The sequence below is a fragment of the Ostrea edulis genome, chromosome 2 (genome assembly GCF_947568905.1).
Source record: "Ostrea edulis chromosome 2, xbOstEdul1.1, whole genome shotgun sequence".
NCBI classification, from domain to species: Eukaryota; Metazoa; Mollusca; class Bivalvia; order Ostreida; family Ostreidae; genus Ostrea; species Ostrea edulis.
Window position 1 is genome coordinate 67,960,270 of NC_079165.1, and position 15,238 is coordinate 67,975,507.

Genomic DNA, 15,238 nt, shown 5'->3' on the forward strand with positions numbered 1-15,238 from the left:
GTCATATCCTAATTAGAGGCCAGTGAACTGAATCACATCTTAATTAGTGTTAGAATCAGGTCTGTGAACTGGATCATATCCTAATTAGTGTTAGAATCAGGCCCGTGTACTCAATCACATCGTAATTAGTGTTAGAATCGGGTCCGTGAACTGGATCACATCCTAATTAGTGTTAGAATCAGGCCCGTGTACTCAATCACATGCTAATTAGTGTTAGAATCAGGCCCGTGAACTCAATCACATCCTAATTAGTGTTAGAGTCAGGCCCGTGAACTGGATCACATCCTAATTAGAGGCCCGTGAACTGAATCACATCTTAATTGGTGTTAGAGTCAGGCCTGTGAACTGAATCACATCCTAATTAGTGTTAGAAGCAATCCCGTGAACTCAATCACTACCTAATTAGTGTTAGAGTCAGGCCCGTGAACTGGATCACATCCTAATTAGAGGCCCGTGAACTGAATCTTATCCTAATTAGTATTAAAGTCAGGCCCGGAAACTGGATCACATTTTAATTCGTGTTAGAATCAGGCCCGTGAACAGAGTACAGCATCATATATAGGAAAACGAAAGTAGAAGGTATGACGTATGCAATTTGTGTGTGTTTGAGTGCACAGAGTTTCCGGTCGGATCAGTTCACGGGCTTATAGCCTTTCCCGAAAAGATGTGGATTTTTATGCAACAGAGATTTAAATCACTATTGTGTTGAGAGTTAGCATTTTCACCACTCAGATACCAACAAAATATGGTCCGTAAGATCATTGCAGTTTATCTTTACATGACATATAGCATTTCTGTCAGTGTGTTAATGAAATCAACATCGTAGGTAATGAAACAGATTTGACAGTTAATATGAGAAAAGTAAATCAATAAAGGAGAGATTTTCAAAGACTCTCAATTGATAGAATTATTGAATTTTTGCATATCAATGAAAACAATATCATATACATTTTAGATTCACTATAGATTTGCTTAATAATCCAAAACTTGTGTAGCACATTAATATAACAAATTTTGATAGACTGTCAGTGTTTTCTTTTTTCTATAAAAGTTACAAAAATGTCATTATGAATAGATATGATGTTTACAAATGACGACATATAGTTATATAACCTGAATAAAATCAAATCAAATATGCTACTCATTAAAATTATTAATTTTTGTGGTGTCAGTAGCTAAATTGGCCCTAACATGAACCGAATCGAAAATAACCGAACCGTGTTGTTCTGAATCGAAACCGAACCGAATCGAGCTAACCCTGAATCGTCCCAGCCCTACCAGGAAGCCATATATAGGATGTCATATAGAAAAGGACGCAGGCATTGATGGGACACAACTTCCAAACCGAGCCACCGCTATGTGAACATCAATCAACGATCATGCTGTTATAGTAATTATACGCTCCACGTACAAACTCACACTGGATCTACAAATGTTTCCACATTTAGATCACAATAAAAATGGTTTCATATAAAAGTGTTATGACAACTAAGCACTGTCCATACGATATAATGTATACCTTACAAGAAACACCTAAACATTAGTACATTGCACCGGTACTTATAAACACATTCTTGATCCAATCATTGTAATGTTGAGGCATAGCTGGCAATAGACAACCTTAAGAGCAGCTGTATTGTAAGTCATTTCCTAGCAACAAAGTGTAATGGTAGAACAAACAAAATGATTCTAAATTTATGACATATTTCCTATACCCCAACACTTTGTGTGTAATTATGGTACAACAGTAAAACGAGACATTTAATTGTCACCAAGATTTAATATCATTGTTCCTGAATTTCAGGTTATTTTATTTCTTCGAGTGACTGTGTTCACTGGAGTCATTCCATGAGCTTTAATCATGTGACGCACTCGACTGTCTGACCGAGAGAACACTTTCTCACACATCTCACATGTATACAATGTCTGAACATTTTTTCCACAACTATTGCGTTCATGTCTGACTTTGGTGCATTTGAATGAAAACTGCTTTCCACAGAATTTACAACTGTGCTCAAGTTCTCTCAAGATGACAGGAGAAAATCCGTAAGAGTTTGTAGTTTGAACAATGCTTAAAGGTAAAATAGGTCTAGCATTGTCATGCATGATATCAGTCGGGTCAGAATGGTCGCCATGGCTGTCACATTTCATGGATTCTGCTGTTTCTTTTTTTATCACCGGAGATTCGTCTACAAACTCTGTAGTTGTGTTTTTTGTGATATTCCAATCCTGGTTTATATCTTCATTGCGTTGACTTCCCATTTGAAACATATCTGGTATGCTTGGTAAATAATCACTTTCTAAATCAGAATTCCTTTTATTGTTATATGATTTGGAAAGTATTTGAGATGGTGGTGACTTTCTGGACTGCTTTCTTCTGTTCTTTGAATGGCTGTCAAAATGTGAAGCAATTCCATTGGAATCTTTGTTGTAGGAGTGTAAATAAATGTTTTCCTCTACAACAGAATTTTCTAAATTAACAATTGCAACATCCCCATTCAACACTTGAGTGACACCAGAGGTGACATCTCGGGATTTTTCAGATGCTGTAGTTTTGCTTTTAATGTCCATGTGAGATGCATCCTCACTAGCTTGTTCAAAGCATACATCCATTCCTATGGAATTAGCATTTCCAGCTATCAGGTCCTGTTGTTGGAGATTTGTTTTCCTTCCTTGGTCTGAAAACACCTTCTGTAACCTTTCATGTATTTTGACAACATGATGATCTGTAGAATTCTTGGGAGATATACAAATAATGCCATCTACTTCTATATCACTGGACCATGAAGACAAATTCTGTTGACAAAAGTCTAAAATTGCTTGCTGTAGCAACTCACAAACTTGATTTTGATCCATCAATTAATCTGTAAATAGAATAAACTTGTCAGTTCTTCATAAATCAGCTGGCTTTTATATGTCTATTCTGTGACTATACGTCTCAAATGTATCAAGATCATTTTGGTGTGTAGCAACCCTTAATGATATAAAATCCACTAATGAGAAATGTTGCATTAACGAATGCATTTGTGTTCACTAATGAAATTTTTTTTATCATTGATGATGCACCATCATCACAATTAATGAAAAACCTTTTCCTAATGGAAAACTTTATCATCAGAAGACAGACAAGATGTTCATTAATGGTAAAAATTGTGAATGGAAAATGTGCACAGCATCATCCACTAATGATTACAAGGGGCCCATGGGCCACAGGCACTAAACATTTTAAATATCTATAATAAAAGAAATTGTCTTCTTTTAAATAAATAAACAAAATATTTTATTTGTACGGAGAGAATTTTTTTTATTATAGATATTTAAAACATCAATTGCCTGTGTCATGGGCATTAATGCATGGTCACCTGAGTACCAGACATCACATTTTCCAAAGCTCATGAATTGTGTGCATAAAATTTTAAAAATCATTCACACACATACATTTCTTAACATACCATTTAGGTAATTTGCCGTTGGGCTGAAAACTCCTATTCTTGGAATATTCATGTAATAATAGAACCTGAACCCTGGAGACATAAATTTAAGAATTTTGGTAGATGACAGCTTAGAACATAAACCCTGAACCAAGGGGCATGAATTTCACAATTTTGGTATAGGGCTCATTGGTCATTATAATCATGCCAACAGTTTGATTCTTAAAGTTCAGAGAAGTAAAGAAGTTTTTTAAAGATATAATTCATTTTCAATATATGACAAACTTAGCTCCACCCTGCGACATGAACCGTGCAATGAGGGGTCGTGGATTGCAGTTTCGGTAAAGGGTTCATTGGTTATTATCATGCCAATAGGTTGACAGCTTGATGAGGAGTAAAGATTTTTTAATATTACATTAATTTTGATGGTTTTGGCCAACCCCTCAGGAAGACAGAGACTATGAAATTCATCATATATACATCAAAATTGATAATTCATTGAAATTGGTTCAGCTGTTCTAGAGATTCTGAGAAGCTGAAAATGTTCAGGAACAGCTGCATGAAGGTTAGTGAACTTTAACTGTCAGTAAAATTGCTATTAATTTGATAATTTACATAGTGCTAACTTGAAGTTAACTGTCAGTTAAACTTAACTAACTTTTGTGCAACTGGACCCAAAAGCTTATGTTCAGCAGACAACAAATGAAGAACAATGGCAATAGCTAGGTCATCTGTATGGCAAGCCCTTTTACTATTTATTCGAAAAATAAGATATCTCTTTAAATTAAAGAGATTTCTCTTGTTTTAAAAAGATATCTCTTTAAAATGAGAGATATCGTTTAATCTTAAGAGATATCTCTCTTAATAAGAGATATCTCTTTCACTTATAGAGATATCTCTTTCACTTAGAGAGATATCTCTTTTACTTTTAGAGATATCTCTTACACTTTAAGAGATATTTCTTTCACTTAAAGAGATATCTCTTTCACTTAGAGAGATATCTCTTTCACTTAGAGAGATATCTCTTTCGCTTAAAGAGATATCTCTTTTACTCTGAGAGATATCTCTTTTACTTTGAGAGATATCTCCTTCACTTAAAGAGATATCTCTTTAAGAATTCCTAGAGAGATATCTCTCAAAGTATAAGAGATATCTCTTTTTAAAATCGTTGAAAAAGAGATATCTCTCAATGAGAAAGAGATATCTCTTTCCAATATTTTTATTAGTTTGAATACTTAAGTAAATCTCCCTAAAACGGAAGCCCGACAAGGCAAATCTTACCATGATGGCTGGGGTGTTGCTAAAACGCAGAACGGAAAATGGAACAGAAGACGGAATGGTTGATTGATTGATTGAATATTGTTTAACGTCCCTCTCAAGAATATTTCACTCATATGGAGACATCACCACTGCCGGTGAAGGGCTGCAAAATTTAGGCCTATGCTCGGCTCTTATGGCCATTGAGCAGGGAGGGATCCTTATCGTGCCACACCTGCTGTGACATGGGACCTCGGTTTTGCGGTCTCATCCGAAAGACCGCCCCATTTAGTCGCCTCTTACGACAAGCAAGGGGGTACTGAGGACCTATTCTAACCCGGATCCCCACGGGACGGAAAATATATTATGCAATAATGTTATGAGGAGGTCAACATTTAGCAAAATCAAAAGGCTTATTTTGAACAAAGTATGCAGAAATTACAGAGAGAACAGGAAGTCACCCTCAGAATCCACCATTTCATATTGATACCTCATACTAATGCATTATTATGTATTTTTACACGGTGTGTTTTGTGGATGAATGTACCAACAGGCGCTTGCTTAATATTTTGCATAGTAAGTTTTAATAAAAATATTAAGCAAGTGCCTATTGGTACCATCTTTTTTCCCGGCTTTGTCATCCCCCCCCCCCCCTCCAGATTTTGACAGTATGTTGTTTCACAAATGAAGAAAAAATAAGGTAACATACTGAAAAAGACTTGAATTATAATCTATTACTTTATTCTGGCTGGTATGGTAAGAAAATTTTTTATGAGCCCATCCAACGAATAAAAGGTACACCCCCTCCCCCCGAAAACAACATTGTAAAAGATAAAATAATTTTTTTTATCTTTCCCCAAACATAGCCTTTTTAAATCGAACTTGTTTTTAATCGAACTACATATGTTTAAGATAACTGAATTTGAATTTAGTTCTACACCTGGTACAATATACATTTATGTATCACATCAAATTTTAAAGCGAACGAGTCCGGTGAAGAAACAAGTTTTGCCTCATTTGGGATGAATCTATGCGAAAGTTCGTACATTTACCGATATCCTGCGGATTAGTGTTGAAACTGAAGAGATACAGCAGGAAAGAAAGATTGAAACAAAACCAATGTTAACTAGGATGAAGTTTACGACCAATAGTAAGAGGAATTAACAGATTTATTTCATAATATATGAAATAGCTAAAAAGCTAACCCAGAATTTATGCTTGAATGGAATTAAAAGTCATCTCATTATTAATCCAAATGTTAAGCTATACAAGTATTTAGTTTAAAAATTAACTGCCAGAAGTCCTCCCTATTTAGCATTGGAGTGCTGCGGTTACTAAATCTCCTGTTAGTTAAAAAATGATAAATCAAACAAAAGATGTTTAACTTGTTGACTAAATAAGATCATGAATTATTATTGTTTTATACATATCACACTCCTTGCTGTAAGTACACGCGTTTTGCCATGGGGGGGGGGGGGGGAGTATAGTCCAAGTGTGTTTTTTTCATTCTCTACCCATAGGTGTAACTGCTCGCTAACACCTCTGTCATTGCCGAAATTTCGAAATTCTTGTAAAATGCCTTGTAAATTCTTATACTAACTTTTAACTAAATTCGATTAATCAATTTATGATACAAAATTTTAAGATAAAGTTGTTTTATCGCTTGTAAACAATTCCAAAATTGTTGATTTTAATCAAAATGACCCCCCTCCCTCCCCGATTTTTACCGTTATCTTATCTACATTAATCATTCTAATTCTTAGATTCTGTTCCGTTTCGTTTTCCGTTCCGCGATTTAGCAACACCCTGATGGCTGTAATCCCGTGGGAAGATTTTGATTTTACCGCATGTGAAATGTATACATGTACAGGTGACAAAAAACAAAGACAATAAATTGATGAAATATGCGAGCTAGACTAAATTTCGCCTCTCGGCAACTTGACAATATTACCCCAACCACCTCTTCAACCTTTCCTGCCATTTGTTCACTAGAAGTATTTTGCTTGGTTTTAGATTAAAGAGATATCTCTTTTTGAAAATTTAAAGAGATATCTCTCTAACTTAAAGAGATATCTCTCAAAGAGAAAGAGAGATCTCCCAAGCGTAAATAGATATCTTTTTAAGCAAAAGAGATATCTCTTTTGCTTAAAGAGATATCTCCCTAACGTAAAAAGATATCTCTATAACTTACAGAGATATCTCTTTAACCAATAAAGATATCTCTCTTATTTAAAGAGATATCTTATTTTACGAATAAATAGTAAAAGGGCCTGCCATACATCTGAGTGACTTGTTTACATAACAAAGAATTGCGAGTTCTGTATTTCTCTCATAACTCGACAACTGATATTCAAATTTTTGCTGACCATTAGAAATACCTTAGTTAAGCATTGTCAACATTAAAAATGAAATTTGAAAATTTTCAGTTCAAACTGTGTCCATGCCCCTTTAATTTAATCATTATTTGAATTTATGATAGCATTGACTCAAAAAGATAGAACAACTGAATAGAAGTGCCCAGTAATTGAATTGTAAAGCACATCAAATAAATCAATGTACATGCTTATTGAATTATAATGATTTATCAATGATTCAACTATTCATAGCTCTATTAATCAACTAGAATGAACATTAATTCATGCCATGTATATATGTAAGTGGTAATTCAATTATTGTGTGCAAGAATTGAATAGAAGATATCCTACATGAAATAATCATGTAATTTGTCAACTATTTTGGTGCACTACTATTAATTCAGGAATATCATTAATAATTTATGTAAAATTTATTCACTAATGCATTTTCTTTTTTCATCAAAGGTGGACATCATTGTGTATATTTTCCACTCCCAATTTTTATCAGTAATGAATGATTCGTCTGTCCTTTAATGATAAAGTTTTTCATTAGCGAATGATTTATCATTAACGCATGGATATGATGGTGCATCATTAATATGATAATTTTTTCATTAAGGAACACTAATGCATTCATTAATGCAACATTTACCATTAGTGAATTTTATATCATTGGTGGTTGCTACAATCCAACCACACTACTGCCTCTTAATAACTTAAGTTTGCAAAGTAAATTGTTTTCTTGTGAAGCCTCTACGTTGTGCAATATTGTGTGTTCCAAAACATAGTTAATTGTAAGAGAATATAAACTCTAGAAAGGCATTGTTGTTGGGAACACTACATGTGTCACTGTATACTGGTTTGGTTTTTAAAAAACAATTACAGCTTCATGAATCTATTCAAAATACATGCTGCTTGATTTAGTTATTTCCACACAAATATACAACAAAAACCGGTTGTACTATCAACACAACATATTCCATGTATATCTATTAAATGTCTATGAAATTTTAAACCAGTTGCACAAGTCAGGTTGAAACCTTTAGAATAAATGATCTGGGGGAGGTTGAAAGCTGACTTTACTATAAGTAGTATAGATTGTTGCTGAATATAAATCTGATTATGTCAAGAGATTGTTAAGAAGAGAACACTTTGTTATTATAATAACCTCACATTATACAGTAAAATAGTTTGGCAACTAAATTATTATAATAAGAGGATTCTACCATAGCATAATTTACATTGATAAATAATTTATTGATAGCTTTTGTATAAATGAGCAACTAAAAAGTGGAAAAATCAACGACAATCTAAATTGGCTAACCTATCCACTGTGTTCTTATTTTGTTACCCCGATTCTTGGATCAGATTTTAGAGTTCAGTGAAACACTTTATCCTTTTAATTTTATAAAGATGTTGTTTCTGTTTCAATCTGATAAACAAGATTCCTAGCTTGGAATAATTTTGACTAAAACTTTTAGACAACAAATTAACTAGGGAACTATATCACTCCCTTTGTTACATGCACACATTGGTAAGGAAAATAACCTCGCCGGGGTGTGAAATTTACTAACCAGGTATAATCCTGTACCCATTCAATAAATGACTACCTGTATGTAACAAATTCACCCCATCAATGGTCACATACAAATATATAAAGTCTAATTATGCAAACTGTTTCACATTTTTTGTTTTTTAGACGGGGTCACATGACCCCATCTATTAGTTTACTGTCAGTCGAGGCCTCAAAACGGAAGCCGTGTGGAGAACACATGAATTGAATCTACGTGGAAGAAAAGAGTGCATAAATTGCGCTGATCATTTTGTACACAGATTTGAAAAATATAAGATCAATATTTTGAGGAAAAAAACAATCTTTATATTTTTCATTGATTTATTAGATGAATTTGAATTATCTTTCAAACAAAAACGATTGTTGTTTTCATGAGCAAATATTCTTACTTTGTTTATGTCTGGGGTTTTTTTACGGAAGAAACTGAGAATATGCAAATGTATCTGGTGTTTGTAGTGTTATTTATTCTATGCACGCAAAAAATAGTTTTAATGCAAGCCAACAATATAACCCCGATAACTGTACAGGCGAGTTTTTTGGATGTTTTTCTTATTCATTTTGAGGTCAAAATGTCAGTCTCTTTTTCACTGTATACTGTAGATTTGAACTGGCCTCTAACTTTTATACATGTACTTGCTGGCGCATGTTTATCAGACTTCAAATCCTGATGACATTCAAGATTCATGTTGCTTTTGTAAAAAGAGATGTTTACTCTGTTATGTCAAAATATTTTTTCAGAGAGCTACAGTTCTGCAGCTAACTAAATACCTATTGCGGCTATTCAAAGCTTCATACTTATAAACTATATAAAATATGTACATGTTTTTACTTTGTGAATGCAAGCGTGCATAATTTTCCAAACTGCAACTCGGCTATACACATCTTTGATGCTTAATATTTTGAAATTATATCATTTACAGCTCTTTATATTATATTATTTTAAAAAAAAGATGGACCTAGCTTGTGGACTTGTATAATTATAATTGACTATCACATGTATATATCTTTCATTGCTTAGGAAACTTCTAGTCCTAATGTGTGTCAAAAAATTTGAAATTATGTAAATAATTTGTTAAAATGTTTACAATTTACATGTACATATATACAATTCTAGTAGTTTAGAAACTATTTCTATGCCTCCGAGATCGAAGATCGGGGGGCATATTGTTTTTGTCCTGTCTGTCATTCTGTAATTCTATCTGAAACTTTAACCTTTCTAATAACTTTTGAACAGTAAGTGATAGAGCTTTGATATTTCATATGAGTATTTCTTGTGACAAGACCTTTTTGTGGGTACCAACATTTTTAACCCTGTGACCTTGACCTTGGAGTTTGACCTACTTTTTAAAAACTTTAACCTTGCTAATAACTTTTGAACAGTATGACTGATAGAGCTTTGATATTTCACAAGAGTATTCCTTGTGACAAGACCTTTCCGTTTGTACTAAATCTTTTAACCTTGACATTTTACCTACTTTTAAAAAGATTGACATTGGTCTTAAAACTTCTAAATGGTAAATATTAGAGCTTTCATATTGCACTTGAGCATTTCTTGTGACAAGATCTTTCTACTGGTACCAAGATATTTGTCTTTGTGACTTTGGCCATCTTCGGAATTGACCATTATCGAGGGCATTTTGTGTTTCACAAATACATCTTGTTTTATACAAGTTTGGAGTGTTTACATGTCCATTTCATTATAACCTTTTCTTTGATACTGAAAATAGCGATGGAAACCCAGCATTGCAATTTATTTAACCCTGATCAGGCATCAGTCTGTATTATTAACTCAAAATCTCACACTGCAACAGTATTATATTCTTTACACAATCATAGTTCACTGTTCTATATCGATGTAATTACTATTCAACAGTAATGCTTTTACAATTGTTAATTGTCCAGATACTGGTATATGCATAATATTCTAAAATGCCTGAATTTGCAGCACTTCATGTCATATTGTTTCACTTGAGAAGACAGTTGTCTGGCTTGTGGACTTGGTTTATTTATGTTGGACTGTAACATGTAAATATTTTTCATTGCATAGGAAACTTCTAGCCCAAATATGTGTCAAAAAATTTGAAATTACTATGTTACCAATTTTGTTACAATGTTTACAATTTACATGTTCTTGTTTACAGTTTTAGTAGTTTAGAAAATTTTCTTTACTAAAGAAAGAATTGGAGTGTTTACATATCCACTTGATTTTAACCTTTCATGTGTTATTGACAGGTTGTATTGTGCAATTCCAAAGTATGCCATTATCATTTTATCTTTAACATTCGGTTTCAATATGTTGGTCCATAAAAAATAAGCTATTAAACATATAGTACTGTCATACGTCAACCTATCATATGTTATCTTTCTGTTCTGTTGACATATTAAACTTTGTTCCATACCTTTATCTACATATCTTCATTAAACTTTACTTTATTATAGCATTCATGCTTTTTCACAAGAGTTCAGCACCTGATTTAGCTATGAATAGTTGAAGAGCTAAGTGCACAAGTTAAAATTGTGACCCTCACTATAAGATACAAACCAAGAATATTGAGGTTTAATAAGGAATGAACTATCTCGGCGAAATGATAACCAAGAATATCGAGTACTGGATCATATTGATTAAACAAAACTGGCCACAAGACTAGGAGGTCACAATACAAGCATTCCTTTAGATATTCGTTTTGGCCTCAAAACCATAAAAAAGGAACAGACTTTTAAAAAATTTCAATTTTGAACACTTCTTTTCTTGTATCAAAAACACGAATAGGAAGTTGTACGTAAATCTGCAATTCAAGACCTATGTCTGATTAAAGTATTTGTCTGGGGAGTTTCATATGAATTGTCATATTAGCATAACTGCACCATTTCTGAAAGTTATTCATTGAATGATTTGACCCCGTCTTTCAGTACTTTCAGGACTTTGATTTGTTTTAGGTCTACATAATAAAAAACCATGACATCATAATACATACACACTTGTTTTTAAGTTTTAGTGATAGGAAACAAGTATTCTAATGACCTCATTATAGGCCCTGGCAATTTACTAAATTTTTAGTGACAGGGTATAAGTAATACCCTTCAATCACATGACTGATGTAAACCAATCATTTGCCAGCATGCCATTCATCAAAAAACTTCAGAGATGGGGTAAAAATAAATATGTATATGTACCTACTCAGCACAAACAGAATCCATGAGAAAGAACTCTCAATCCCTTCTCAATTTCACATTTCAATAAATTTGTATTTTAAAAAAGTATATTTTTCAGATTAATTCTGTTTGTTAAAGAATATTAGAAATTCAACACAGTCTCTGAACAGATGTATTTCTGGTACTGGTACATGATTGAGATTTGGATGTCACTCACTCATACCGATTTTCAGGGAGGAGATTTGGCACTTTGTCTCCAACTCTCATACAAGACCTTCAGTTTGAGATTTGACGATTTTGTTGCCAACTTTTATATCAGAAATTGTTTCAGGATATTTGGTGCTCCTGTCACCAACATTCAATTAAATGCTATTAAGCTATGTAGCTTTATAAAGCTATTTCAAATACTCCGGTAGCTTGATTAGGCTAGTTTACACCGAATTCGAATGAATTTCTTAAGTGCAATGGCATAGCCAAATAGTCGAATAATTATTTTTGAACAGGTTTATGCTAAATAATGAAACAGGAAGGGAGAAAATGCAACAGACCAGACTGGGATTCGAACCTGGGCTCCCTGAATCTCTTGTCAGATGCTTTACCAACTGAGCTATCTGGCCACCAGCAATCAAACTTGAGTGACCGCTATATTCCTCCCTCCTTTAATGTCTTCAAACTTGAAGACATCAACCCAGGATCTTAATCCCCTGGCAGGCATTTTCACCTGTCGGTTCTAGGGGCTGGTCTACAGCTCCAAATATAACAGGTAGGGAGAAATGCAATGGACCAGACCAGGATTTGAACCCGGAACCCTGAATCTCTAGTCAGGTGCTCTACCAACTGAGTTATCTCGCCACCGGCAACCAAACCTGGCTGACCACTATACTTTGAACCAACCAAAATACTGTTCTAATTCATAACAAAACTAATTCTCTCTGAATGTTTGGCACTTCTTCACCAACAGCAACCGCCGTTACCGACAACAACCACCCGTCGTCCACAGACGAAACCACATCCGTACATGGACACAAAGTCCCAGAGCTCCGAAGAGATGCTACCTGAAGAAAGCCCACCAAACACCAGAATCACTACACTGCCACCAATTTGTAACATGTAGCGGTCACCCTGTCAAGTGCTGATCACGTTCGCCATGATCAAGAGAGAGGCTCTACCACATTGCTAGAAAAGCTAGCTCACTAGTGAGGCAGTAAAGTTCCCTCTTACACTGACCGGTACGATTGCCAATTCATTAATCTTTTGATCCTCAGCAACTTTTATTCTATGCAAAAGATTGGATAACTGTTGCTTTACAACTTAATAATCCTAAACATTGGACAATATTGAATCAACATTCTTTGTTTACAATGTGTTGTATGAAGTACAAGGATGAAACATTTTCACTCAGTGAAATTCAATTTTTATGCTTTTAGAAATAGACTTGGTAAAAATTTGAAATAGTGTCACTGTAGCTTTATCGGGCTATTTCAGATAGCTTTATAAAGCTACATAGCTAAAAACAGAGATTATGCTGAACCTGATATCTGCTTGTTTGAGACACACTTTGAAAACATTTGACAAATGTTTTAAACAGTGTTAAGTAAATCAGTCCGTAAAAATAAGAGTCTTTCAGTCTTTGTATTTTATGAATACAATATATAATAATATTGTAACGGTCATCCGGGTTCAATCACCGGTGGCCAGATAACTCAGTTGGTAGAGCACCTGACTAGAAATTCAGGGGACCCAGGTTCGAATCCCAGTCTGGTTCATTGCATTTTCTCCCTTCCTGTTACATTTGGTGCCATGACCAGCTCCTGGAACTGACCAGTGAAAATGCCTGCCAGGGGATTAAGATCCTGGGTAGCTATGTCTTCAAGTGTGAAGATGAATGTAGCAGTCAGCCAGGTTTGATCGTCGGTGGGCAGATAGCTCAGTTAGCAAAGCACCTGACAAAAGATTCAGGGGGTCCGGGTTCGAATCCCGGTCTGGTCCCTTGCATTTTCTCCCTTCCTGTTACAATATATTGAAACAGACCAGGGACCTACATACTAAGTTAGTATATAGGTCCCTGAACAGACCTATCAAGCTATTAAAATAATTCAAGAATTTGTGCTGGACCTGATATAGTCAGATAGTAACATATAAACATGTAGATTTCGGTGATATCTGGCTTGGCTCATGGGCACTACTTGGGGTATTATTAGAGGGCGAAGCCCTCTCACGGCCCAAAGGGCCGTGAGAGCGGAGCTCTCCCTATAGGTAACACGTATATACATGTTTAAAAGGAAAATATAGGAAAATAATGAAAAATTAAACCATACCTATGGAACTTGAAAAGTTTGGTACCAATGGCGTCGATTCGAATATTAGCGCATGGACATGTATTCCTCCATTTTGAATCTCGTCTACCCTAGTTCACGTCGTTCTGAGATGTTACACATAAAATCCGTAAAAGCATGTAAATCTTATTTTCTTAATCATATATAATCACTCCACGATTAACGCCATGTTTTTTGTTGTGGTTCAAACGCTTTGTTTGTAAATTTGCTAAATAACGACGCTGAATATGACGTCACAATGTACTGTTTACATCAATTGCGTTATATTTCCCGCGTTCAATATATAGGTGGATCAAATGTCCAAAAATTAGGATGCTTTGATACAGCTCCGTCCGCGTGCTAACTTCGGGTTGTTTTTGTCCTGTTTTGGATATAGATACTAATGTCAAAACCTTTTTGCTTCGCCCTCAATCACGGTCACGCCGTAAAACATATTACATGGGTACATAGTTACATAGTTAGTAAATGGTTTATCATTCCTGTCTTATTCAGTTATTCGTCATCTCTACCTCTGTACCTGGCTACAATGTAAGTTGATACAAGCAGATATTTATAACTCTAAAAAGAGATTTTTTCTAACTACAACAAAAGTACAATTGTAATCAAACCTGAGAAGACGAAAATCCGGTCTCGGGAGTCGGAATATGCATGCAATTAGCAATATTATGATTATCGAACGACAAAGATATTCAGATCGGAAATTATACAAGTGTTGGAAGTAAAGAACCATGCACAAACAAACTGAAGAAACCCGAATAGTAACCCCCCTTCCTCGCATATTTATCTCAAGGATCGTTCTGAATCAATGTATAGGCTAGAGGTCATCAAGTGGTATTTGTGGATTACTTCATGCTTCCATTGCTGAACGAAACTAGATATGCAGCAAACAAATGTACAGAAAGTATATAAAACTGACATGCTTATAAAATCGGTTGAGGACCTGCCAAATTCACCCAACGTCAGTAGCATTTTTTGAGTTGCAGACAAGATTTAATCAAAATTTCTCAATTCTGGAAGAGAAAGTTTTTCAAATGGAAGACGACGGATGCCATGTGGTGAAAGCTGAAAATAGGCCGAAACCCTTCTCAAACCCAGAAACATCAACATAGGCAGGGCCGTAAATTAACCTTCAAT

At 34.6% G+C, this 15,238-nt stretch overlaps 1 protein-coding gene across 1 annotated transcript; it reads right to left on the reverse strand.

Annotated features, from left to right (window-relative positions):
* Positions 1-1,683: 1,683 nt before the first annotated feature.
* On the reverse strand, positions 1,684-14,842 carry LOC130052361 (uncharacterized). Its single transcript, XM_056157024.1, has 2 exons — positions 14,713-14,842; positions 1,684-2,864 (listed from the first exon to the last, which is right to left on the reverse strand). The coding sequence occupies exon 2, from the start codon at positions 2,854-2,856 to the stop codon at positions 1,801-1,803; it is 1,056 nt and encodes a 351-aa protein (XP_056012999.1). The 5' UTR covers positions 2,857-2,864; positions 14,713-14,842; the 3' UTR covers positions 1,684-1,800.
* Positions 14,843-15,238: the final 396 nt, after the last annotated feature.

Bases quoted from the DNA above. Each gene is read 5' to 3' on its own strand.
- LOC130052361 (XM_056157024.1), bottom strand. From the start codon at position 2,856: ATGGATCAAAATCAAGTTTGTGAGTTGCTACAGCAAGCAATTTTAGAC.